Below are 25,941 nucleotides of genomic sequence, written 5' to 3' on the forward strand. Positions count from 1 at the left end.
CATGGGTGCACAGCAGTGTGCGGTGGAGAACAGACAGGGGCGTCTCGGTGGCTCAGTCAGTTAAGCATCTGACTTCAGCTCACGTCATGATCTCATGGTTGGTGAGTTCAAGCCCCATGTCGGGCTGTGTGCTGACAGTTTGGAGCCTGGAGCCTGCTTCAGATTCTGTGTCTCCCTCTCTCCCTTCCCCTCCCCTGCTCATGCTCTGTCTCTCTCTCTCAAAAATAAACATTTTTTTTTTAATTAAAAAAAACCCAGACAACTGTTGGAGCAGTGGATTTGGAGAAAAAAGAGTGGTGACAGGAAGGGGGATGCCATCAAGGAACACTTCTTGTTTGTTAATGTAGGAAAGATTTAAATGTGTTTAGGTAACAATTTTGAGCACTTGGAAGAATGACTGACCAGAGCATGGAAGGCCTGGAATTTCAGGCAGGAGACTTGGCTCCTAGGCAATTAGGAGCCATTTCAAGCATGAGGACATGGTCATTGTCATGCTCTAAAAGACTTATTTTGGGGCTGGGTACTGCCACTCCCACGGGACATCCTATTCTAAAGAGACTTATCCTGCCATAAAATGAAGCAGATGTTTAGTTTTGGGTCCTAGATGAGGGTCTCAGTGGCATCTTTCAGTGTGCTTTTGTGGGCACTTTTGTGGCAGTCTTTAAGGAATTGCTGCAAAATTGCTGTCTAATAATCTTGCCAGGGCCAACATCTTTGTTAAGCTTTGTTTAGTGCACAGTTGTTCCAACCTTAAAATCATTATAATTAGATACGTTTAAAAGGCTAGTTCAGCAGTCAGCCTGTGAGTTGATAAAATGTAGCCAATTCTGTCATTCACCTTCTGTCCTGAGATCCTTAAAGCAACTCTTCTGCCCCAGTGTATCAACCTACCTCATAAAGGCAGCAGAGGAATGAAAGAGAAACCCTACTCAGGGACAAATTAGTGTGTTGTGTGGCTGGGATAGAAAGGATTGGGTTGTTAAGTGAATTAAATGAAAGAATCCCAAGCATATATTTAGAGCAGAAGCAAATCTTAAATTTGCTTCCTAAACAAAATTTAACACAAGACAAATTTAGACCCAAATGGGAAGGTCCGTGAGCTTCAATATCGCCTACCTTGTTCATAAATCACGATATTGATCAAGTATAAATTAATGCATGAATGCATACATTTGTGTATGGGAACTTAATGAAACCTCATTTATTACGTGAGAATGAAGCAGAAAGCAATTTTTATATTATGAACACCTAAGTTAAACCATTTAGCATTTTAAAAAATCTTAGCTGAGTGGACCTTCCCTGTATGAATCTATTCTTCACATCTCTCCCTCTCAGAAGAAAACTGTTTGGCAGAGGATCACTCCCGCTTTTGCTTTGGGTCCTTGGGAAGAGAACTTAGGACCCAGGCATGAGCATTACATGACACCTCATGGAAAGAGGTGGTGAAAGGAACTTCCGAGAATTTCATTTGTACTTCTACATATTTTCTGCCAATGACCAACGTATCCTGGGAGTGGCCACTGCATATTTCGATTTTCACCCTTGATGAGATTTGCTTTGCTAGATGATCTACCCTTCAAATAATGATTATTGTTTAAACTGAAATATCAGACAGCAAATATACAGTATTTGTATATTCTATTAAGTAAATGTTGAGTTATACGAGCTATTCACTGGTATATTATTAAGATGTTGTGAAATAATATGTCCTTGGGGCATATCTCACAAAGGGTGTAGGTGTAATAAATCAGTGAAAATTGTACCTAATTGGGAAGGTAGGGGAGAAAAAGATCACTTTTCAGTACAGTTAATAGCAAATTCCTTCTGTAAACCCAAAACCACACCCTAGATTAGTGTTCTCAACCCTGGCTGAGCTTCAGAAGAACCTGTGTGGCTTTTTAAAAACATGTCCACTCCAGATCTAGTAAATCCAGATACCCAGAGTTTGTCTCTCCCCGCTCTGCATTTATCTTTTTTTAAAGCCCTTCTTGACTTTGATGTACATCCAGGGGTGAAATCACTGCTCCAGAGCTTAGATCTACAAATAAGTTGTTAGAGAAGCAACATACAAGATATGAAGTCCAGGGAAACCTTGGAGTAACAGGGAAGTTTTAGTCTTAGCTAAAATTCTCTAGGCCTTTGATTGGAGGGGTGGGGTAAATTAGAGTAAGGATTGTGCAGGTAACCGTAAGGGATCAAACAAGAGAAAGAGAAGACATAGTTTATAGCTTTCTCTTGTACTGGCTTTGGAACATTCTAGACAACTTAGAAGAGTAGGTGCTCAATTAAAATTCATTCATAAGATCTGAGTTTGAAGCAAGATATCATAAATAAATCCAATGTAGAAAGGGTCCCAAGTTATAATTCAAAAATCAAGAGGTCCAGAGGTCCTTGTACTTAGTACTTAAAATATGACTAACATGAAGCGAACTGAACTGAGATATGCTAAGTGTATGCAAGAGTAAAATACACACCATTTTCAATGACTGAAACAACTATAAAACAATTCACTAATAATTTTATATCGATTGTATGTTGAAATGACATTTTAAATTTTTTTTTTCAACGTTTTTTATTTATTTTTGGGACAGAGAGAGACAGAGCATGAACGGGGGAGGGGCAGAGAGAGAGAGGGAGACACAGAATCGGAAACAGGCTCCAGGCTCCAGGCTCCGAGCCATCAGCCCAGAGCCCGACGCGGGGCTCGAACTCACGGACCGCGAGATCGTGACCTGGCTGAAGTCGGACGCTTAACCGACGGCGCCACCCAGGCGCCCCTGAAATGACATTTTAAACATTGAATCAAGTCTACTATTTCTTCTCATTTTTTCCAATGGGGCCACTAGAAACCTTAAAATTACACTATGTTGTTCACATTATATCTCTTAGGGTAACGTGGGTTAAGATTGACCTGGGGAGACCCAACTGGTACCTGGGGTAGGGGTGGGGGTTATGGCATGGCCTAAGATGCTGGAAAGTAATAGGCTTGGTTTTTAACAAGCCATTTAAGAATAAACCTCTTAGAAAAGATAGCACGGTCCGGAATCACCCAGGCCATACTGTGGGAAGACGCTCTCGTCTAGGAGGAGGAAACAATGACTAAATTTCCTTGAAAAGCCCCAAAGATCAAAAGTTCGGCCCATCAAGGCTCCCGCAGTAACCCAGCGGCCTCCTGGCACTGGAAGCCTGGCCAGCCAGGCGTGGGAGGGCCCTGCCCGGAGGGAGGAGCGCTCCCGGGTCGCTCAGGGAAGGCCCAGAAGCCACGCGGCTCAGCAAACCACCCCCACGGCTGGATAGGAGGACACTTCACTGGCCCCTCCTCCGATGACTCTCCCTGGGCCCTTACCCTGAAAGAAGGTAATGTCGTTCTCAACCCGGGGAAACAACGCCCACCGTGCCCACGACTACCCCACTCCAAGGCCGCTCACACAGTGCCCTAAAAGACCCGACCCTTGTGGGCAAGTGGGACGAGGAGAAAGGAAGAAACCTAGCTGTGCGCTGCAGCTGCACGCGCCTGCGCGAAAACCCCTGCTCGGCCCCAGTTTCAGCCTGTTACAGCGCCTTCGTCCCTCCTACTTTTCCCCGCCCCTCCTGGGTACGTCACAATGAGTGACGTGTAAAGCGAACAATCACAGTCCCTCTCCTCGTGAGCCAGTAGGGACAGGGGAGGGAGGGGAGGGGGGAGGGGAGAGGACGGAAGGAAAAGGCTTCGGGGACTGGCTTGTCCCGGTCACCCAATCAGAGAGCTCTGGGGAGGAGTGGGGCGGGGCCCGAGAAGAGGGTGGGGGAGTGGGGCTAGGGAAAGGCATTAGAAGGCTGCGGGGAGCAGAGGGCGGGCTCCCAGAGATTAAAAGCAGCCAATCAGAGCTCGCCGGCTTCTTTCGGGGAGCGGCGTGGGGCGTCGCCGCCGCCGCGCGCGCCGGGGGCTGGTTAAGGCCATGAAACAAAAGAAACCCTGAGAGGGGAGCCGCTGCCACCTCCTGCAGCCCGCCCCGCTGCCGTCCCCACCCACCCACCTAGTTACCTACCTCTGCCTCCTTCCTCTGCCCCTCCACCCCGCCCTCTCCAGTCTCCGGGCGGCCCTGGCGCTCCTCGGCCCGGGTCGCCAGCCCCGCCGCCTCCCCAGAGGAAAGGTGTTTGCGCGCTGAGCAGGGCCCGAGCCCTGTCCGCCATGGGGCTCGCCGCCCGCCGCGCCTGACCCGGCCGCTGCCGCCGCCGCCGCCATTGACAGCGCGCCGCCGCGATGCCGAGCGGCAGCTCCGCGGCCCTGGCCCTGGCGGCGGCCCCGGCCCCCCTGCCGCAGCCGCCGCCGCCGCCGCCGCTGCCGCCGCCCGCGGGCGGCCCGGAGCTGGAGGGGGACGGGCTCCTGCTGAGGGAGCGCCTGGCCGCGCTAGGCCTCGAAGACCCCAGCCCGGCGGAGCCCGGCACCCCGGCGCTTCGGGCCGCGGCGGCGGCGGCGCAGGGCCAGGCCCGGCGGGCGGCGGGTCTGTCTCCGGAGGAGCGGGCTCCGCCCGGCCGGCCCGGGGCCCCGGAGGCGGCCGAGCTGGAGCTGGAGGAGGACGAGGAGGAGGAGGAGGGGGAGGAAGCGGAGCTGGACGGAGACTTGCTGGAGGAGGAGGAGCTGGAGGAGGCAGAGGAGGAGGACCGACAGTCGCTGCTGCTGCTGTCGCCGCCCGCGACCGCCACCTCCCAGACCCAGCCGATCCCGGGCGGGTCCCTGGGGTCGGTGCTGCTGCCCGCCGCCGGCTTCGATGCCCGGGAGGCGGCCGCGGCGGCCGCGGCGGCGGGGGTGCTCTACGGAGGGGACGATGCCCAGGGCATGATGGCGGCGATGCTGTCCCACGCCTACGGCCCCGGCGGCTGCGGGGCGGCGGCGGCGGCCGCCCTAAACGGGGAGCAGGCGGCCCTGCTCCGGAGGAAGAGCGTCAACACCACCGAGTGCGTCCCGGTGCCCAGCTCCGAGCATGTCGCCGAGATTGTCGGTCGCCAGGGTGAGTGCGGCGGGGAGGAGGGGAGTCCAGCTGGGCATGGCCCCGGGCGTGGGTGGGGGAGCCGAAAGAGGCGAGCTCCCGGCTGCAACATTGAACCCGGCGAGTCCCCCAAATCCATCGCGAAGGGGTCTGCGAGGAACCGTGGGTAGATAAGATGAGAAGGTGGGTCACCTTGCGAAAACCTACGGTATTCCGCTCGTTTTGCATGGTGAAAGGTGTTAAGTTTCTCCAGGCACCAAATCCGGTGGTGTTCACTTAACTCGGGCTGTATTCGTGGAACACCAGGCTGGCGTGGCACCAAAAACCTCAGTGAGGTGGTAAAAGGTCGGGTCGGTGGTGGATTCGGTGTTGTGCACGGAAAGCTGCGAGATTGCAAGTTTGCGCAGCCGACGGTACCCAGCTCACCTTAGGGAGCAGCTTGTTCAGACGAAGAAATTGACAGGAATGGAGGCTTTGTACGAGAGCTCAGTCGAGAGGGAAGGGGATGTTCAAGTGGTGGGTAATGCCATCACCCCCCTCCACCCCTCCGCTATTCAGAAACTTAGCTTTTGAAGAGCAGCCTAACTCTGTTGATCTTTTTGTATTCCCTTTGATACATTTTAACTCTCGAAATGCCACATTGGCTGTCTTTTAGAACTACTCTAGTGGACACGATGAAGAGAAAATGGACAGTAAGGTAATTGAGTTAAGGAACTCTATGCGATTATACAGTTTTCAGTAAATTCTCTTCACTTGCCAGCACACCAGCACTGCAGACAGACTCCTCCCACATTGTTCAGACAAAGGACCTATGTCTCAGATTCCAGGAGTAGATTTGTGAAGGTGGGGGAAGGGGATGCCCAGAGTACCTCTGTAACCGACATTTTTAGGGAAGGTCCTCTGCTCTTTAGTATAGCTTCCCCCCAGCCCCTCCCCCCAATACTAAAGGAGTAAATACTACCCCAGCTGCCTTATTTCAATATAGCTTAGCCTGGTTGATGCATGTCTCTTTACTGTTAGGTTGAGAGCATTGTTGGGGTCAAATAAAGAGAAATAATGGCGCTGCTGCTTAAATGATCTCATCTTTCCCAAGTGGTCTAAAGTACACATAAATAAGAGGTCTGTGGAAATGGTGGTTTCAAATGTCAGAGTTGGCTCATTTCTTACCTCTCGGATTTTAATAAGAAAAACCCGTCTGAAATCTGGATAAAGGAGATAGCTTATTTCAGACTGCCTGATGACTAGTACTTAAAGGCACTGTTCGAAGCTGGTACCATTCAATTGAGAATTTATTCCTGTAGTTTGGTAAATAAGATTCAGATGCCTTGTTTTTGTTTTGTTTTGTCTTGTTTGGATGGGCTTGGGGGGCTTTTTTGTTCTTTGTTTTGCCATACTTAAGATACTAATCTAGGAGAGCGCTGTTTCACCTTACATAGAATAAAACTGTAACATCTCAATTTATAAATCCAAAATGAGTTGGCCATTCAATTAAGTACATCAAGGAATTGCTATGTTTCAAGCTTCTGTTTTGCCAGGTGAGGGTTTATGGCAGTTGGGAATGTGAGGTTGATTCAGACAAACTTGCTGTCCTTAAACTAGGAGTCTAATAAACAGTGGAATGGCACTAAACTAACATGTCGTTTAATGGCACTCACTGTAGTGAGTGTGTGACAGACAGACAGGGCTTGTGAGAACATCAACCCTGTAGGGACTTGGAGAATGGATAGGACTTAAATGGAGATGAAGAAGGAGAAGGACTGAGGAACAATGTGAGGAAAGGTGTGGAGGAATGATCTCTAAGTATGATTAGAAAGTTTTGGGGGTTTTGTTTTTGTTTTTGTTTTTGATACTTGGGGTCTTAAAAGGAGTGTGGCGAGAAGAGGCTGGGAAGGTGTCTATTCAGGCCAGAGTACGAAAAACTAAATGCTATACTAGGATTGCACTGCCTGAGCACAAGTTGCTTCAGTGTGCTTACAGTTTAGGATAACAAAAGAAAAGAACATTTACATTATTTGCCAGTTTGACTAAGGACAAGATAATGATATCTTTTGTATATTTAGTTAAATACAAACTTTTGTCCTTTTCTATATTTGAAGCACGAAAAAATGATACCTAATTACACAGACTGTTGTCTTTATACAAATCCATTATTTAAAAGTAAACTGAATTCATTCTGAGTTTTTATTTTGTACCATCTCCTGAATTACAGCAAATGAGATAAAATCTTTAGTTTTTCTGGGCTGTGCTCATTGGTTAATAAGGAAATGTGGTTCTATTTATGTCTTAGGACATGGAGACAAATTGCTGACTATTCTCTTGCACTTAATATTTCCCAGAGCTGACAGTCCTGTTAAAAGGATGCCATCATCCACTATCTTAAGAGCAGAAAATCTTGTCCCCCTTTTCCTGTTCTGAACCATGCACCTAGTGGATCATTGACCCCTTCCCCATCTCCACCCGGCAGCCAGCACCATAACAAAACCTGTAAAGTGTGTTCCCACTCCCACCAGGAACAAGGCAACTTCTAATGTTTGCATCCTTCTATAGGGTGGTAATTTCTGTTTTCTCCAAGCGAATAAATGGGGCAAATCACTTAATTTACTTGTCTGCTTTGGATGAACTGAACTTTCATTCTTAAGGATTATCCATTCCTGCCATTTTATTCATTACCTAAAGTTGTAATTTTCTGTTTGTCATCTCTTAATTGGTTTTGGAAATAAATATGACACAGATGGAGACATTTCTGACTTCAGCTCTGAAGCAAAGGGTAGGACAAATGGAATTCTGAGTCATATAGACTAGAACTCATATAGATGGCCTCTGGTTCCAGTATCTTAAAAAAAAAAAAAACAACCCACTGCTTTTGATAGTGATGAAAGTTGTCAGTGTTGACCTCATATTTGCACTCCCATATTTGCAAATGTTAAATTGGCCCCATTTTTTTGAGATTTGCATCTCATATTGAAACCAACAATACTGTAAAATAAAGCCATGAGCTAAATAAAGGGGCTTTTTGAAAAGCACTGAAGTTTTAGAATATGGGCTAGAGATTAAACCTGACAATAGACTTGGGGCCTGGGTGGCTCAGTCAGTTAAGTGTCTGACTCTTGATTTAGGCTCAGGTCATGATCTCATACAATTTGTGGGATCAAGCCCCACATCAGGCTCCATGCTGACAGTGCAGAGCCTGCTTGGCCTTCTCTCTCTCCCTTTCTTTCTGCCCCTCCCCCCCCCCATTCGTGTGTGTGTGTGTGTGTGTGTGTGTGTCTGTGTGTGTCTCAAAAATAAATGAAGTAAACTTAAAAAAAAAAACAAACCTGACAACAGACTTAAAACTTAAACTTTTGTTGAACATAGTACCCACAAGACACATTCGCAGTGGTTAATATGAGGTTTAATGTACAACCATTGATGTCCAGTTAGGTTAAAAAGTGAGTTAAAATAAACTCTATACCCATTCTTAACTACATTATAAGTAAATACTGAATGTCATACATTCAGTTGTCTTAGAAATTTGTAACATAGGGGGTGTATGTTACTGTTTAAGCTTAACATGGGTCTTCATCTATTTTCAATAGTGACTTTATATGTATGTTGTTCTCTTGCCTCATAGCCTGGAAGAGTTGTCTCCAGCTTTTTTTGATTGTACATCCTGTCAAAAAAATTAATCTTGTACTTCCAAAGTTTGTATATTTATGTACGAATGATATGTATCTGATATATACTATAAAAACATGTAAAAAATTTAAAGAATGAGGTAACAGTGGAAATTGGAATTCTATTTTTTTTGTGTCTACACTCTAGTGGGCTCTGTACCTTTGGCTGTCACTGAGCTCGACCCCTTCGGACATTGTTTTCTTCTCTATTGAGCTACTCTGTCTCCACTGATTTCCCAGTGGTTATTTGTGTGGTCACTTTTAAAATAATGAATATGTTACATTGTTTCAATATCTCATAAACACATCCTTGTGACAATTTTCCCCATTTAATTAGGGTAGAACCACTCTTAAGTTTTAACATAATTGAAATAAGGTATATGCTTATTTGTGTATGTTTGTTCAAAAGAAAAAGAGAAACTTAGGTCATGCCATACATAAATTCCCTATTCAAGAAGAAATACACATTTCTTGAGGAGAAACTGTTTCAGAACAACGCTAAAGTACATTATCTTTTTCTTTTATGGAGTAGGGGGGATTATTGGCCTTCTCTTTGCCAGGTACCATAATCCTTCTAGGCCGTTATCCCCATTTTATGGGTGTAGAAACTGAAGCTCCGAGAGATAACTTGCTCCAAGAAAAAAAAGTGGAACTTGGATTTAGACCAGTTTGTTTGACATCAAAGATTAAGTTGCTGCCTCTGTATTCAAGCATCCTGCTCAGGAAGGTTAATGATATTTGAGTTAATTTCCTCCCTAATCTTTGGGATACTGTATTTCTAGTATAGATAACTTCAAATATCCTCACTCTCCAAATAAATTTACTTAATAAAATTTTGATGTCTCTGCTACCCAGAAGGCACAGTTCTCATTCTAATATTCTCCTTCTCATATGCCTAACTAAAAATTCACTGTCATTTATATAGTGCCATTTCAATAGTTCAGAAAGTTAATTTGTGTTATATACCTGCTAGCTTTACAAAGCTTATATTGTAACTTCTAGGCTTTAAAATTTAAATTTAGTTGATAATAGTTTGTTAGCTCTGGGACCATTGGGAAAGGTTCAATTATTGTTTTGCAAATGGGTGGGGAATCTACAGCCTTTTCTTCCTGGCTCATTCAGCTAATGAACTATTTGGATTCACTAGGAGGAAATGGAAAATAAGGTGGTAATACAAGGGTGTATTTTCTACCCCCTGGTTACCAACAATCTAAAAATGATCCAGGGAGTCAAGTATATGGGAACTGTTACTCTGTTAGAGATTCCTGTTTAGGAAAATTTTCAACAAAGTTTATGGGTTAGAATTCTATGTAGCTCTTCTTATATCTTAAGTTTTCAAGGAAAGATAGTATTTAGTTATAAGATAGTGCTTAATATTTTGTGCATTTGGTTTTGAATGAATTTGATATTTGTACAGATTGAAAGATTTGATACTTTTGCCTTAAACCAAATACAAAAATGTTCAGAATATATGTTTTAATATAAAAAACTACCCAAATTCCCTCAACAGTCTCTGCTCAGCTATGGTATATTGGAAAGAGTCTACAATCAGAAATTAAAATTTCTAAATTTGATTACTCTGTGCCAGTGATCTTGGACAAGTCACTTAAACTCCCTAGGCTTCAGATACCTCTTCAGCTGGATGTAACCTTATCGATAATACCTCTAGAAACTGAATGATACAAATAAATTGAAACACATGAAACTTTAAGCGATAAGTACATATTGTTTTTGTTGAGTTAAATCTGAAATTAAGTGGAACCACTTTTTAATCTCATTTACCTTTCTTGGCTTTAGCAGTTTCACACATTATATTCTTCTAACGTGTAACAACTAGAACCATCTGATGTCTGAATGCCTTCTGGCTACACGGCACTTCTGTCTGGATAGATTTGAATTATGTTGTGATGACAGCGAACCCCAGCATCTCAGTATTAAAACAATAAAGGGTAATTTCTTATTCGCAGGGGCTCTGCTCATTTCAGTTATTCAGGGACACGGGCCAGTGCAGTGGCCACCATCGCAAGTGTTAGCTGGTCTTCCCATGTGCCAGCGGAATAAGAGACAGTAGCATAGGACATGCTGGTCTTTAAATATTAGACCCGGAAGTAATAATTACATCTCCTGTTTTGTTAATCAGAGTAAGTCATGGGGCCACACCTAACTTCAAGTAGGTAAGAAGGTCCATTACAACCATGTGCCCACAGAAGAGAGCCAGAATATTCCTGAACAGCTATAGTGACTACCACAGTATTATTTTATGATCAAAGGGATTGTTACAGAATTTTTTAATGTAATTTAGGCCATGTAGAATTTTTGAAGTTGAACTCCAAATGAAAAAATAAGTAACAATGTTCATAAGAGACTAAATAGGTAAGTGTATTTGCAGTTTAAAACCTCCTTTAGGAAATTCCAGGTAGATTATGGAAAATCTATTTTAAAACCCCATTGATCTTCAGGTAATTCCAAAGTGATAGTTTTATTATTATTATTATTTATTATTATGATTATTATGATTATTATTAAACTACATCTTAATACCTCCCAGATGGCTTTTAGACCATAATTTCTGAGTTTACTTTTAACTTTTTTCCCCATGCCACCATTAGGTACCATATGGACATTTTTAAAGATTAAATATGATATTTAAGCTTTTAAAATAATTTTCTAGTATTAGTATTACCAAGTCCAACTATACTACATTGAATATATGCACAGCCTAGTGCCATTTGGATAGTTCGAGTCTTTATTCTATGATTGAGCACTGCATAACATTAGAACCTCTTCCGTGCCAGTGTTTGGGATTTAAGAACAATTCATGTGGGCACGGTTTGTTGCCTTTGTCCAGTAAGCAAAAATTACAATTCATTATATGCAGAGAATCCTGATTTGACTACAAATAAAGTACCATGGAATAATAAGATTGGCCTTGAAATTATAAAGACAGTCCTTTAATGAAAACTGCAGGTGTAGTTAAAGATTAGCGTGAAGTAGTTGATCTTCTAGACACCATTGGAGGAGTGTAGGGAAGGAATAGTTCCAAACAACTAAAAGATTTCCCAAAAGGGTTGCTATTATTAACAGTATTTACATTTCAGGCTGACCTTTTTATTACTGTCCCTTTTTCCTTACCACTCATCTTCCCTTTGACATACCTTCTCCCTTGCCATCAGTACCATTTTAATGTACTGTAGGAAAGGACATTGGAACTTGGGAGTTTAGAAAAAAACTTGTTAAAGACTTGGTTTCACCATTTGTTGCCTGTGACTTTGGACAAATCACTTAACCTTACTGAGCATTTCTTGTGGGAAAAAAAACCTGTTCCAATGACTTGTTCTTCCTGGCCCCTTCCATCCCCCACTTGTTGTTGGGATCAAGTTTGAGAAGATGTCATTAGTACAGATTCATAGCACAATTGAAAGTACAGGCATAATAAATTATATATGAGGCAGGGTCAAGTTTATAAATCTTCTGCTGGATTTGTACTCTGAGCACATACTAGGTTGAAACTGAAAATTGTCACTTTACTAAGTTTTTCCCAGGGTATACCACTAACTAAATGGTCCACAGTATATTTTTTTTTTTAAGTTTACAAATGAATCTGATTATTATATGGTACCCAAATAGAAGTAATTCTAAGGTTTCTATTAACATCCTCTAAAGTGCATGAGCCTAATTTTAAAATCCCCAGTTAGGAGAATTGTTCTAGCTTTCTTCTCTAATTTACACCCTTATCTAGGTGTTTCAGCTTTGATGAAAGGTTAAATATGAGCCTTTTTTTTTTTTTTAAAGTATTTCAGTTTTCTTGTCTAAGTGAAAAAAGAAGGGGAATTTTAGATTTTAACTCCTTCTTAAGAATCTACTAGAAAAATAAGTTAGGTTGAGAGAATGGTGTATTTTAGGAGTTATTAGTTCATAATTTTGGGCAATTCTAGGCTTCAGTTTTCTTCATGTATAAAATGAGGTTATACATGTATAAAATGAGAATTAGATTATTTCTTAGTGCTCTCACATTCTGATTTTTGTCCAAAAAGAGTCCCTGCAATCATGCAAAAGTATACCAGATTTCAGATTCCCAGTTAGATTGACTTCAACATATCCCCTCCAAGTTCAGTAAAGTTGATAATATTTCAGCATGCTTTATATAATCAAAATGTTAAGTTTTATCTTCAGGAGATAAATCCTTTAAGTGTTTTCAACTTCCTATAGAAAATTGATTCAAAGTCAAACAGCTTTTTTTTTTTTTAATTATAAACCTTCAAGTGTGTGAGACAGTGTATCGTCTCATTTGATCCATTCTTATTCCCACCATACAGATAAGGAAACAAATCTATGGGGATATAAGTAACTTACCCAGGGTCTCAATCTCATTGAATTGGAGACTTAAACACTGCTATCTCAGTAAGTGGTAGAACAAGCAGACAAAAAGATCAGCAAAGATACAGAAGGTTTGAATACTATCTACAATATGAGAAAAGAGACTGATATCTGTACATGAACATGTGTAGACATCAGATCATTCTGGTGCTTGAAACTGATACAAGTCAGTGAGGGCAGCACTGAATCTTGGTCATCTTTGCATCCTTGATAAAGTACCCAAAGCAAGGTAGATGCTTGTGATGTTTATTGTATTTAACTGGATTGTTGGATTAGACTTGCCACTTTACTATTCCTGTTTTAATTTCCATATTGTGGTAATTGGGGTTTTCTTCCCTCTTGCTTCTATTCCCAACCCTTTATGTAAGGAGCCAGTCAACCTGAACTTAATCTGGAGCTTTGTTTTATGGCCAGTAGCAACCTTCTTGATTTAAGGCATTAAAAGTCAAAAATAACAAAACTAAAATCACAATAATGAAGCTGTTTGAAGTGCTGACAGAATGATATCTACAGTGAGACTGTATTCACAAAACATTTGAGGATTTTGACTAGAAGAGCTACAAGGACACTTGAACTCTAGAAAGGAAAGCATTTATGATACTGTGCATTTATGAATAGTTTGCATTGCTGATCCAAACAATGTAACTGTTGGGTTAAGTTAGTATGCATAAGAAACACTCTCTTATTGGGATTTAGCTGATATCCATCAGTCTTTGAAAACATAATACCGAAATTGAGTTCCTGTAAAGTTAAAGGAGCTTTTGAATAGGTGTCTGGACTATCCCTCAAGGAATAGGATCCCCTCTTAATTCTAATATATCATGACACATGAAATAATATGTTCCTCCAGTGCTTTTAGAAAAAAACAGTATGGAGTCATAAGAGGCATGTGGGGTTGTTAAGACAACGTGGGTTTGAGATCTGACTTTCCTGCTGGGAGATCTTGAGCAGTTCAGGTTCTTTCCTGCCCTTCTTAAAGCACTGTTATGATGATTAAATGGGAATAAATCTAGATAAGTTTGGAAAACAGAAAAGTGTGCTACAGATTTTTACTTTATCATTATTATTTCAGGAAATACTTGAAGAGTGGTTGGGCATGGTTGGGTAGTCTTGTAAGTTGCCCTTTACTGGGGAGCCAGGGTGGGGTCAGTAGGTTAGGCGTCTGACTTCAGCTCAGGTCATGATCTCACAGTTCATTTCATGGGTTCGAGCCCCGCATCAGGCTCAATGCTCTCAGCAGAGCCCACTTCAGATCTTCTGTCCTCTTCTCTCTCTGCCCTTCCCTCCCTCACATATGTGTGTGTTCTTTCTTTGTCAAAAATAAATACTTAAAAAAAAGTTACCCTTTACAGAGCCACCTACTTGAAAAACAGGCATTGTAATAAGCATTTTTAATACATGATTTCATTTAATCCTTGTAAGAACCAAGTGAGAAAAGTATCTTTAATCGTAGTTCCTCACCCATGAAGGAAAGATAAAGGTTTAGTGACCTGCTAAAGTTCACAAAGCTGGTTAGTGATCATCCGAAGTCAATGTTCCCAACCATTATTACTCAACCTACTTTTCCTTGAGGAAAGGAAGAAAAGATATATGTGTATGAAATAAGGTAGTATCTGATTGTCCCAAGTTCTTTTAAGACTTTAAAAAAGAAACAGTGACTTTTTCCTAGGAGAAGAGGGACTTGGTCAAAAATGTAAGCATCAGAAAGGACCTAGAGGTTGAATGACCTGACATTGAAACCAGGAGTAGAAACGGGAGGGGGGGGGGGGGGAGAAACTGGTGATAGACTTAAGACCCAGGCCTTCAGATGATCAGTTTTTTGCTTCTTACATTGTTTCCTTTAAACTATGCCTTGGAAGATTTATATGTGGTAGCAGTAATAATGAGTCTGCACCTTTGTACTATTTTGAGTTCATAGAGCCAGGCTTCACATGTACAGCCTCATCTTCCAAACGGCCATGGTTGTTACTCAGAAGCTATAAGGTGTGGAGCAGAAGTACTGTGGGTTTTCCACGTTATTTAGGGAAGTATCTGAGCAGAGACAGAAGAGGAACAGGAGGAACAGGGCATGTTTAGGAGATGATAAAGTCTAGAAGAAGCTGGGTTATGGCTACTCGATGGGAGAGAAGTGGGGGAGGGGGCAGCGGGTGGTTTTAATGTCAGGCCAAGGAGTTCTAATTTTCTCAAAGGTAAAAGAGCTACTCAGAGTTTCATTCCCCCTCCTTATCTGTGTGTCTGTGTGTCTGTCTATCTGTCTATCTCTTTATAAATGTTTATTTGTTCTGAGAGAGAGAGCCTGCAAGCAAGGGAGGGGCAGAGAGAGAGAGAATGAGAATCCCAAGCAGGCTCAGCACTGTCAATGCAGAGCCACCCAACTGAGCCACGCAGGCGCCCTACAACCACCACGACACGACTTATTTAAAGTGTGTGTGTGTGTGTGTGTGTGTACTACACCGATATCCTAGTAGGATTCTTTTCCCTTAAAACAACACTCTTGGGGGGAAGTTTTGAATAAAGGTACATGCCAAGGATGACCCAAAGTGGATATATATACATAATGCAATTTTGGTGTTTAGCTTTCTCAAGTCACCTTAAGTTAAGGTATATGTAGCTAATTTATGAAGTGAATGGAAAATACAGTGAACTTCTAGAAAACAAAATACTCTGTGAAAAATCAGCAACAGCTCACATAACATTTGGGGCTTGTTTCTTTAAAAAAAAAAAAAAAAGGAAGAAGAAGGAAAGAAAAAAAAAATGGGCATGTGGTGGCTCAGTAGGTTAAGTGTCCAACTCTGTTGATTTCGGCTCAGGTCATGATCTCACAGTTCCTGAGATCAAGCCCCTCATGGAGCCCTCTTGGGATTCTCTCTCTGTCCCTCCCCCACGTGCACGTTTACGCTCTCTCTCTCTCTCTCTCCCTCCCTCCCTCCCTCCCTCCCTCCTACTCCCTCTCTCTCATAATAACTAAACATTAAAAAAAAAAAAGATTCTTTGCCCCTACAAGATGGAATTTAAACCCCTTGCTGTCATTGAAGATGTGTCCACCTTTCACTGTGTGTGGTAACTTTGGCAGCATTAGAAATCTAAGGCAGATAGTAAACAAAATTAAAGAACAGAAAAAGATTTCTGGATTGAGCCTTCCATTTTCCTTCCAGCTCCTAGAGTCCACCTACAGTGTCCTGCCAGAAGGTCTCCATAGGCAGTTCACAGTGGGGACTGTGGGCTTGTTCGCAGGCTATCCAGAGCACATCACATCTCTCCACTACCTTCAGTTAAACTTTTCTTTGATAACCCCCACCCCACCCCCAGTAAAAGAACATTTGGCATTGCAGCCCTTCTTACGCATGTTTTACTGAAATATTTGGAACATGTTGAGTTTTGGTACTGTTTTTAACTTTAATTGTTGTTTTTAATGTTGATTACAGCCTATTAAATTGATACGGCAACCCCAGGTTTGAGAAACCCCGAACATCCATCGTTTCGGTTCTTTTTCTTCCTTTTAACTCCTCTCCCAGCAATGAGAGAGAGACGGGTCCCTCTTAACTGCTATGCCTCTGGCAGGAGAGGTTCTCTTTACTCTGCAGAAGCAAGGCGGGACCGGACCTCTGCTCACCAGGGAGCAAGAAGGCCATGAATCTGGCCACAGCTCCAGGGTTTTAAGGCAAACCCAGCCCCAGCCAAGTGATATAGATAGAAAGGGGAAATGAGTTCTTATACTAGGGCTAGATTGGAGACTTTTTCATGTGGGGGATTTACTTCCAAATCAAAATAGAATTACCACTATAGAACTCTGTATCCTAGTTCTTAACATTCTACACATTCTACATCTACACATTCTGGTACAAAGCTTGACATCTGTTCTTTTTATCAGTAGCTGTAAGAAGACCATGGTTAGACCTCACCTCTTAGAATGAAAAAGCCTTGTTCAGATTTCAGGTTATGAAATCATTTACCCTGCAGTTCATACGATTTAAAATAACGTCAGTACTAGCCAAAAGTCTAATGAATATATATATGCTAAGTCTAGTAAAATGTGTCATTTCTTTATATTTTAAAAAAACTTTTCTGATTTAATCATACTTCTTGGAAAAAACTAATGGATTTGTACGGCTCAAAATTATTAAAATAATAAAGAGTGTGGAGGAAAATTAAGGCTCCCTTCTACCCTGTCCCCCTAAGTGAACCAGTTTTATGACTGCATTGTATTCCATTATATAGCTGTACTGGCCTCATGCTAATATAATTAAGTAATATAATACAAAGGTCATTTTATACCTGTGCAAGTATTTCTGCAGGATCAGTTCTATGAGTGGGACTGTAGGGGCAGAAGGATCCATGCAGTTGTAATTTTGACAAATAATGCAAACTGCCCTTGGGCAGTTCATACTCCCAGCAACTAAATATAAAGGTCCTTTTTTTCCCTGTTCTTAGTAGCACTGTTTTTGATACTTGTTTTGATATTTGATATTCTTATAGGTGGAAAAAGACCCTTCAGTTCACATGGAAATGGGAATTTTCATGTTTCGTAGCCATTTGTAGATTTCCTTTTCTGTGAACAGTTTCTTTTATTTTTTTAAATTAGGTTTTGGTGTTCTGATACGTAGGGCAGGTATATGTATGTATGTAAGAGAGAGAAATTAGCCATTTGTGGTATAAGTTGTAAATAATTATTTCTTTAAATTATTTTTGGTGACTTTTGCCATGCAGCAGATTTTTTAAGTGTAATCTAATTTATCTGTACTTTTATGGCCTCTGAGTTTTATGCCACTCTGAGATTATAAATTCTTCAATGACTTTTTAAATATCTTAGACTTTGCAAATAGAAACTTAGTCTAAAATACTCTAAAAACCTTTGACCTCCTTCACCTATAAAATAATAAAACAAGTTTGTTTTTTCTTTAGTTTGTGTTGCCTATTTAGAAGTCTCCCTAGTCAGATTGTCCCCAACTTATTTATATATATATATATATATATATATATATATATATATATATATATTCATTCCTAGAAATCATGTGTTGGTTGTTTGAACCTCAGTGTGTATGTTCCTATAGAAACAACATTATGATTGATGAGGTTTCCTGTAGTCCTAATCCAAATTGAGGCTATTGTGTTAAAACTGTCTTAGAAAATTTAGGAGAGAGAAGAAATACATTCTTTTATTTTTGTTGGCAGTGGCTTAGAGGGGCTGGGCTTTGCTACCTTCCCATTACCTCCTCTGACCTGGAAGACCTAAATAAGTACACAGTCCTTTGGGGCAGGATAGGCCTATCTGACTCCCCTATCTCAGAAGTGGTCCCCACTCAAAATATTTGTCTTCAGTCCTCCAGAGCCAGTTATTAAACACCTCTTTGTTAGTACCGGCCTTAGGCCAGATAGCATTCTGGGTACCTTTAGGCATATTTTCTTCCTACTAGGTATTAAAAAGTATTGTATCGTGTGACTGATGGTTGCTTCTAGTCTCAAAAGTATTTATTTGGAGAAGTTTACTTAATTCAATTTTCTAGTGGTCAGTATTAGTAAGGATTGAGAGGAACTAACCTCAAACTCTTTGGTTATTTCTCTCTTTGTCCTTAATAGAAATTCCCAGTGTTTTTCTGCAGGATGAACAGGACCCTCTTTGTTAGAAATGTGGTTCCAGCAGACTGCCTTCTTGTTAAATTGTAGCCCAGAGTATCTAATAATAACAATAACTCCCCTGGATGTATAATGTGAACAGTTAGTTATTTGTTCACATCACAGCCTTTTAGAATTTCTTAGATAGCTCTCCATCAGTCACATATTGGCCAATGGAAAGTGCTTTTGGTTCACAGCCCTAAGCAACATCTTTTGTGCTGAAAGAGGAGTCTTCTGAAGATTCAGTCTATATAAAAAAATAGATATGGAAGTTTTATTGCTCGTGTCTTCTAATTCACTCTCTATTGTGGAGCAAAAGCAGTAGCATTGCCTTATAGTCAAAAGTAACACTATCAACTCAATCTTCTTGTAGTTCTTTATAAATGTAAATTTACAGCAGCACTATTCATTCATCCATTCATTTGAGAGAGAGAGCGCACGTACAAGCAAGGGAGAGGGGTAGAGGGAGAGAGAGAATCCCAAGCAGGCTCCGTGCCCAGCACAGAGCCCAATGCAGGACTTCATCCCACAACCGTGAGATCATGACCTGAGCCAAAATCAAGAGTTCACCGCTTAACCGACCAAGCCACCTAGGCACCCCTACAGCAGCAGTCTTTGTAGTTAAAACTGTCGAGTTTTACAGTAGCATAAATTCAACTCCTTGAAGTAATTTCTTGATTGCCCCCAAGCCACCTCCTCCCCTTGGCCCTTCTTACCTTATCCAGTTACTGCACTAAATGCTTTCCTTGCAGTTTTGCTTTTGGCCCCTCCCTGCCAAACAAATCTTCTCAAATGAATATCTTTGAATTAGAGTAATCTTGACTCTAAAAGTGTTTTTATGATAAGCACCTAGGATCAAGCAGTGAGAAAACAAGCCATTTCTTTGTAAGTTTTACAGTTTGTTGAAAGGGGGAATAAGTGTGGGTTAAGTTCCAAAAATCCAATGGTAGGTTGAAGAAAGTTGTGTTGCATATGTTACAATTGAAGTTAGCATAATCAGTTCCCTTCAACAAAGTTGCATTAGCAGTGTGGGGCTAGAAGACGAAAGTCTTGAAAAGCTCAGCAAAAAAAAAAAACCCTTACATTCAAAGCAATATGTATAAGAAAGGCCCAGTGTTTATAAAGGAAACCAATCTTTGTTTCAACATGTGCTGTATGGGCGCCCTAAAGGTATATACTTCTAGTCAACCATCCAGTGGTTTGGGAATGCTTATGCTTAGGAAGGGTACACAAAGCAGTCCTGAGGGATAGGAACCTTTGTAGAGGATGAGGCATCTAAACTAAAATATGAAGGCCAGCAGGAATTAAAAAGCAAGCAGAGGTGGGAGTAAAGAGGCAAGGACAAAGGAACATTCTAGTCACGGAAGCAAGGGAGCATGGGTAAGGAGTTTAATACGGTAAGAGCACACTGCAGAGTTACAGAAGTGAGGAAGGAGAAAAAGCAAGTGGTAAAGAGATAGATCTAGAGAGAGGTAATCGGGCCCCAGGTAAAGAGGGGCCTTGTGTGCCAAATTGCTTGGACTTTATCCTTGTGGTAAAAGGGAGCCATTAAAGCACTTTATGCAAAGAAGTGATCATGTGATCTGTGCTTTATTTAGAAACCATTATTTGATTAAAATGAATATAGCCAATGGGTTGGAGTGAGGTGGGACTGGAGGCAGGGAGACTTGGGGGAGGAGGAGCTTTTACAGTTAGCAGGTTAGAAATGATGTATGTAAAGACTCAGTTTGTATGTGTTATGAATTCATTGGGGGCAAAAAAGGGAGGAAAGATTTAAGAAAAAGACCACCCCCAAAGTGTGACATGTGTCTTTAAGAGCACCTGGCCTCAGGGTACCCGGGTTTCTCAGCCAGTGACTCTTGATTTTGTCTCAGGTCATGATCCCAAGGGTCAAGCCCCGCCCGCGTCAGGGTCTGTGTTGAGCATGGAGCCTGCTTGGGATTCTCTTTCCCTCTTTCTCTCTCCCTCTCTCCCCTATTTGCTCTCTCTCTCTCTCTAAAACAAACAAACAAACAAACAAAAAACCTGTCCTCTTCATTTTGAGGAACCTAGATAACATAATATATTCATGAGAACAGATGTATTCTAGCAAGCTTCATGGTAAGATCTTTGAAAACTATAACCCCGTGGCTCAGTTGTCCATTTAACACTTTAAGTTACCCTTTGAAGCCCTCTAATCTCATGTAGTTGGTTCTGGTAATAGGTGATTGCTCTAAAAAGTCAATTAAAGAATTAATGGATTGTTATGTATGTGCATCTCCAATATTTTATTTTAACTTAAATGCATTTAGGATTTGGGGCCAAAACCTTTCATTTGAGAGTGGGTCTGCCAATCTGAGTAGTCTTTTAATAAAATACATCCAGTGTCCATATTCCATACAATTTCCAATATGTTTCTTTTGAATTTAGCAAGAACTTTACAGTGAGGGCAGCATCATTCTGTGTTAGTTTTTTACCCCAGGCCTTTACAGTCGTCTCACTCATGCATAATTCACCCTTCTCTTCTTTAAGGTACATATATTTATTGAGACTTTCAAAAATAATCATCTTAATTTTCATACAAGTACAGTGTCTTTTTGCATTCATGTTTCACTGGTTTGTGTCATAGTTAATTGAGTTAGTGCTTGCGTACAGCTAGAAGAAACAGTTATGGGGATACCTTACTTAGTAAGCCTCACATTCAACTGATGGCAGCAGATGTGAGATAGCCTTTGGACCATGAGCATTTTGCTCATCAGGTGAGTTTACAGAGGAAAGAGTAATGTTAAAAGATGACAATTAAGTGGAAAGCTGTTAAAGAACTTCTGCTTTATAGTATAGTTGTATGAAATTTGAGGTTCTCGATTGACAAAAAGACCATAGATTTTAAGTTAGACTGGGTTTAACCGTTTTCCTGAGCTTCATTTTCCTTATCAATAAAAGTGTAATAATCAAGTTCTTAGGGTTCTTGTATAGATTGAATGAGACAGTAGATGGTCAGTGTCTTACATATGCATTAGTGGTTTTTTCTTTGCCACCAACATCCTGCAAGCGAGCTAATTATTACCGTTCTGAAAGTCAGACCTGCTTGTGGTCTCGCTTGCCTGTACAGAGGATTTCGTGCATCATTTGCAGTGACTGATAACAAGAGAAAGGAAACAATTAGCATGACTTCTAAGATCTCCTGGTAGAGGCACCGCCTCTTCCTAAGTGAAAGACCAGGACACAAGTATACCGGAGGACCAGGGAGCATTTGTGGCGTTAGGAAAGCTTTCTCATCTAGTGATAAGTTTTTATGATGAAGAAAAACTAAAATTAAAACAACAACAGCAACAACAACAAAAACGCAGCTGTCCAGAAGCAGATATTTGGCTTGCACGGAGCTTTCTGTGATTTGTCTTTATCAATATTATTGACATAAATGTTGATTCTTACGAAATATGTTCTTTCTAACAGGTTGTAAAATTAAAGCACTGAGAGCCAAGACAAACACATATATCAAGACACCTGTTCGTGGTGAGGAGCCCATTTTTGTTGTCACTGGACGGAAAGAAGATGTTGCCATGGCCAAAAGAGAGATTCTCTCAGCTGCAGAGCACTTCTCCATGATTCGTGCATCTCGAAACAAAAATGGCCCTGCCCTGGGAGGATTGTCGTGTAGTCCAAATCTGCCCGGTCAAACCACCGTTCAAGTGAGGGTCCCCTATCGTGTCGTGGGATTGGTAGTTGGACCGAAAGGAGCAACTATTAAAAGAATTCAGCAGCAGACCCACACATACATAGTAACTCCAAGCAGAGATAAGGAGCCTGTCTTTGAAGTGACAGGGATGCCCGAAAATGTCGACCGAGCGCGAGAAGAAATAGAAATGCATATTGCCATGCGTACAGGAAACTATATTGAGCTCAACGAAGAGAATGATTTCCATTACAACGGTACCGATGTAAGCTTTGAAGGTGGCACTCTTGGCTCCGCGTGGCTCTCCTCCAATCCGGTTCCTCCTAGCCGCGCAAGAATGATCTCCAATTACCGAAACGATAGTTCCAGTTCTCTGGGAAGCGGCTCCACAGATTCCTACTTTGGAAGCAATAGGCTGGCCGACTTTAGTCCAACGAGCCCATTTAGCACAGGGAACTTTTGGTTTGGAGATACACTACCATCTGTAGGCTCAGAAGATCTTGCGGTTGATTCTCCTGCCTTTGACTCTTTACCAACATCTGCTCAAACTATCTGGACCCCCTTTGAACCAGTTAACCCACTCTCTGGCTTTGGGAGTGATCCTTCTGCTAACATGAAGACTCAGCGTAGAGGAAGTCAGCCATCTACTCCTCGTCTGTCTCCTACGTTTCCCGAGAGCATTGAACACCCACTTGCTCGGAGGGTTAGGAGCGACCCACCTAGTACAGGCAACCATGTCGGCCTTCCAATATACATCCCTGCTTTTTCTAATGGTACCAATAGTTACTCTTCTTCCAATGGTGGTTCCACCTCTAGCTCACCTCCAGAATCGAGACGAAAGCACGATTGTGTGATTTGCTTTGAGAATGAAGTTATTGCTGCCCTAGTTCCATGTGGCCACAACCTCTTCTGCATGGAATGTGCCAACAAGATCTGTGAAAAGAGAACGCCATCATGTCCAGTTTGCCAGACAGCTGTTACTCAGGCAATCCAAATTCACTCTTAACTATATATATATACATAAATACTATATCTCTATATGGACTCGTAAAGGCATGGGTATAATGGTACCCCCAGTAAACTTCCTAATGAATTCTTATGACTGTTATCAGGCTTTATTGGGATTAGGCTAAAGTTGTTAGTAAACTTATAAAAGGCTGCTATGGTAACACTAAACCTAAGTGGTCTCTTGTCTATTAGTTTGGTTTGAATTATTAATACTATCCTGTAGACCCAGAGACATAGCTTGTATAAGAATTGCTAAAACTGAAGTTCAGCTTGGCTGAGTGAAGATAATCATAGGTTGTGTGGCCTATGAGAAAAGTATATGCGTCTAGATTTCAAAACAGTGGGTCCCAAAGCCTAACCACATTAAGAGTTTATGGAGGGTACTTGGCATTACAGATGATTCAGACACTTCCAGTGCTGCCTTCTTTACACTGCCAGTTTTGACAAAACAGGTTCGTTTTTTATTTTACAACAACTTATGCCTAATTCTGCAGGATTGCAAGTAACTTTTTAATGCATTGTGATTACTTATTGGTAATAATAGGGCTGATGGCAGTTTACTCGATCACTGGTTATAATTTGGGACAAAAACTGCTACATTGACCTTCATCTCGCCCAGAATGCTCACGGCTGGTATGATCATTGGATCAGGAATGCAATTGTGTCGATTGTGAATTCCTACCCATTGCCTCCCTCGGTGAATGTGGAAATGACCACCTGGGTTTTCCCATTTCGGGAAGGGCTTTGGGATGCACCTATATTGGCTAATAATTGAGGATGCGAACATTCCATTCATTAGTCTGATCAAGCTGTTGATTAATTTTTAGAATATAAATCAAAATGTGAAACATTTTATGTTCAATCCATATTTGTCTTGCACATTATAAATATATTTTTATTTTTTAGTAATTTAGGGGAGGGGAGGGAGAGAGGGATAATAATGCCCTTAGCATAATTTACAAAAGCAGCTGTGATGACCTTCAATCAGTTTACTTCATTTCAAAACTATTTCCAATCACGAGGAAAGATTTCTTTAAGATACACTTTTACATTTCACCTGTGGATGTCTGTAACTTCATCCCAAAGTTCCCATCCCAGTATGTTCCCAAATCTGTGCTGGCATTGAAAGGACAAAAACAATATACTGGTGGGTTTTTCTACTAATTATTTTTTGAAGCATTATTTTCCCAACACAAAAGAGCTTTTTTTCTCAATATAACAAAAATTGAAAATCCTATGTGTATTGAATAGTAAATAGACAAATTTTATTTTTTATTTCCACTTGAAGAGTTACATTTCGTATAAAAGTTTACAAATAACGGTTTTTATTTTGATTTTTTCAGTATAAAAATTGCCTTGATGGCATATTATGATGTAATGCTAACTGCTTGTAGGATAGTTAAATGTCAGTATTGAAACCTAATCTTTAGCTGCCGTCTTGTAGATACGAACGAATGTTCACCAAGCATGTATTTTGTATTTTGTTGCATCGTACACTGCAACTAATAAGCCAAGGAATCGACATATATTAGGTGCGTGTACTGTTTCTAAAAACCACAAACTAAGAATGATAAATTATCAATATAGTTTAGTATTTGCTAATTTTACTACACTCTTTTGTTATGTATATGTAGGGAAGTCATAGGGATTATAAATTCAATTTGAGTAAAGTTTAAAACCATATATTTTATGATAAAGGGCCTTTAACTTAAGATGGCCAAAGCACTGATATTATATATTTGCTGTAAAGAGAATTATAAGAGTTTTATTTTTCTGATATTAAAAGTTACTTAATAAAGACTTGTTTCCATTAACTTGAATGTATTCTCCCTGGTGTTTTTCATGCCATCGTTAGTTTAGACTGGAAGATAGCCACTTACCAAAACTGAACATGTCTTTTACAGAATTGCCCCTCTCACACGCCAGCTACCTGTGTTCCTTCTTGCAGTGGTTTTTGTTAGTGTGTTCTTAGTGTTAAATGTGTCACTTAGGCTCCTACCCAAATTTAGCTTTTCCCTTAAATGAGTGTTACATTATAGTAAAATTAGAGATTTAGCTAGCGTTAGATTGGTTGCTTGTCCACAAGTACATTAGACACATAAAACAGTAAATGACTTTTTATACACTGATGTTAACTAAAATCCTGAATCCATTTAGACTCTATTCAGTTTCTATCCTTTGTTACGGGTTTTTATCTTTTTATCACTAAATCTAGAAAAACAATTTCTTTCTAATACGAGGGTAACAAGTTTTCAACTTTCAGTTGCTTAGTACCTTCTGAAAGGTTTGTGGTTGATAAAAATATTACTCCACTAATGAAACAATTTGATACTGGTTAAATTGTTGCCATTTGTTACAAAACAAAAATAAAGACCTTTCTAAGATGTTTTAAAGAAACCAAAATTCCGTTCATTCTTAGATTGCACAGCCACAGTAAGTCCTTCCATACTAGGTGTTGGACAAATTCTGAGGCTGTGCTAGGAGACTGGAAAACATAGATTTGACGATGGGTAAGATCACCGCCCTGGAATTACTTTGCTAATTTTAAGATTAATCTCTACAAGGGCGAAATTTTGGGGTGTGTTACAGTGCCAGGTTCTGTCCCCCGATTCGCAGTTTTCCTTTTCTGCCATTTCAGTGACCCACGGTCAGCTGCTGT

The 25,941-nt window shown here is 41.1% G+C and overlaps 1 protein-coding gene across 1 annotated transcript; it reads left to right on the forward strand.

The window, feature by feature from the left end:
* Positions 1 to 3,808: 3,808 nt before the first annotated feature.
* Positions 3,809 to 25,102, forward strand: MEX3C (mex-3 RNA binding family member C). Its single transcript, XM_058692062.1, has 2 exons — positions 3,809 to 4,991; positions 22,055 to 25,102. The coding sequence occupies exons 1-2, from the start codon at positions 4,244 to 4,246 to the stop codon at positions 23,278 to 23,280; spliced, it is 1,974 nt and encodes a 657-aa protein (XP_058548045.1). The 5' UTR covers positions 3,809 to 4,243; the 3' UTR covers positions 23,281 to 25,102.
* Positions 25,103 to 25,941: the final 839 nt, after the last annotated feature.

Source organism: Neofelis nebulosa, chromosome 11, assembly GCF_028018385.1.
Source record: "Neofelis nebulosa isolate mNeoNeb1 chromosome 11, mNeoNeb1.pri, whole genome shotgun sequence".
NCBI lineage: Eukaryota > Metazoa > Chordata > Mammalia > Carnivora > Felidae > Neofelis > Neofelis nebulosa.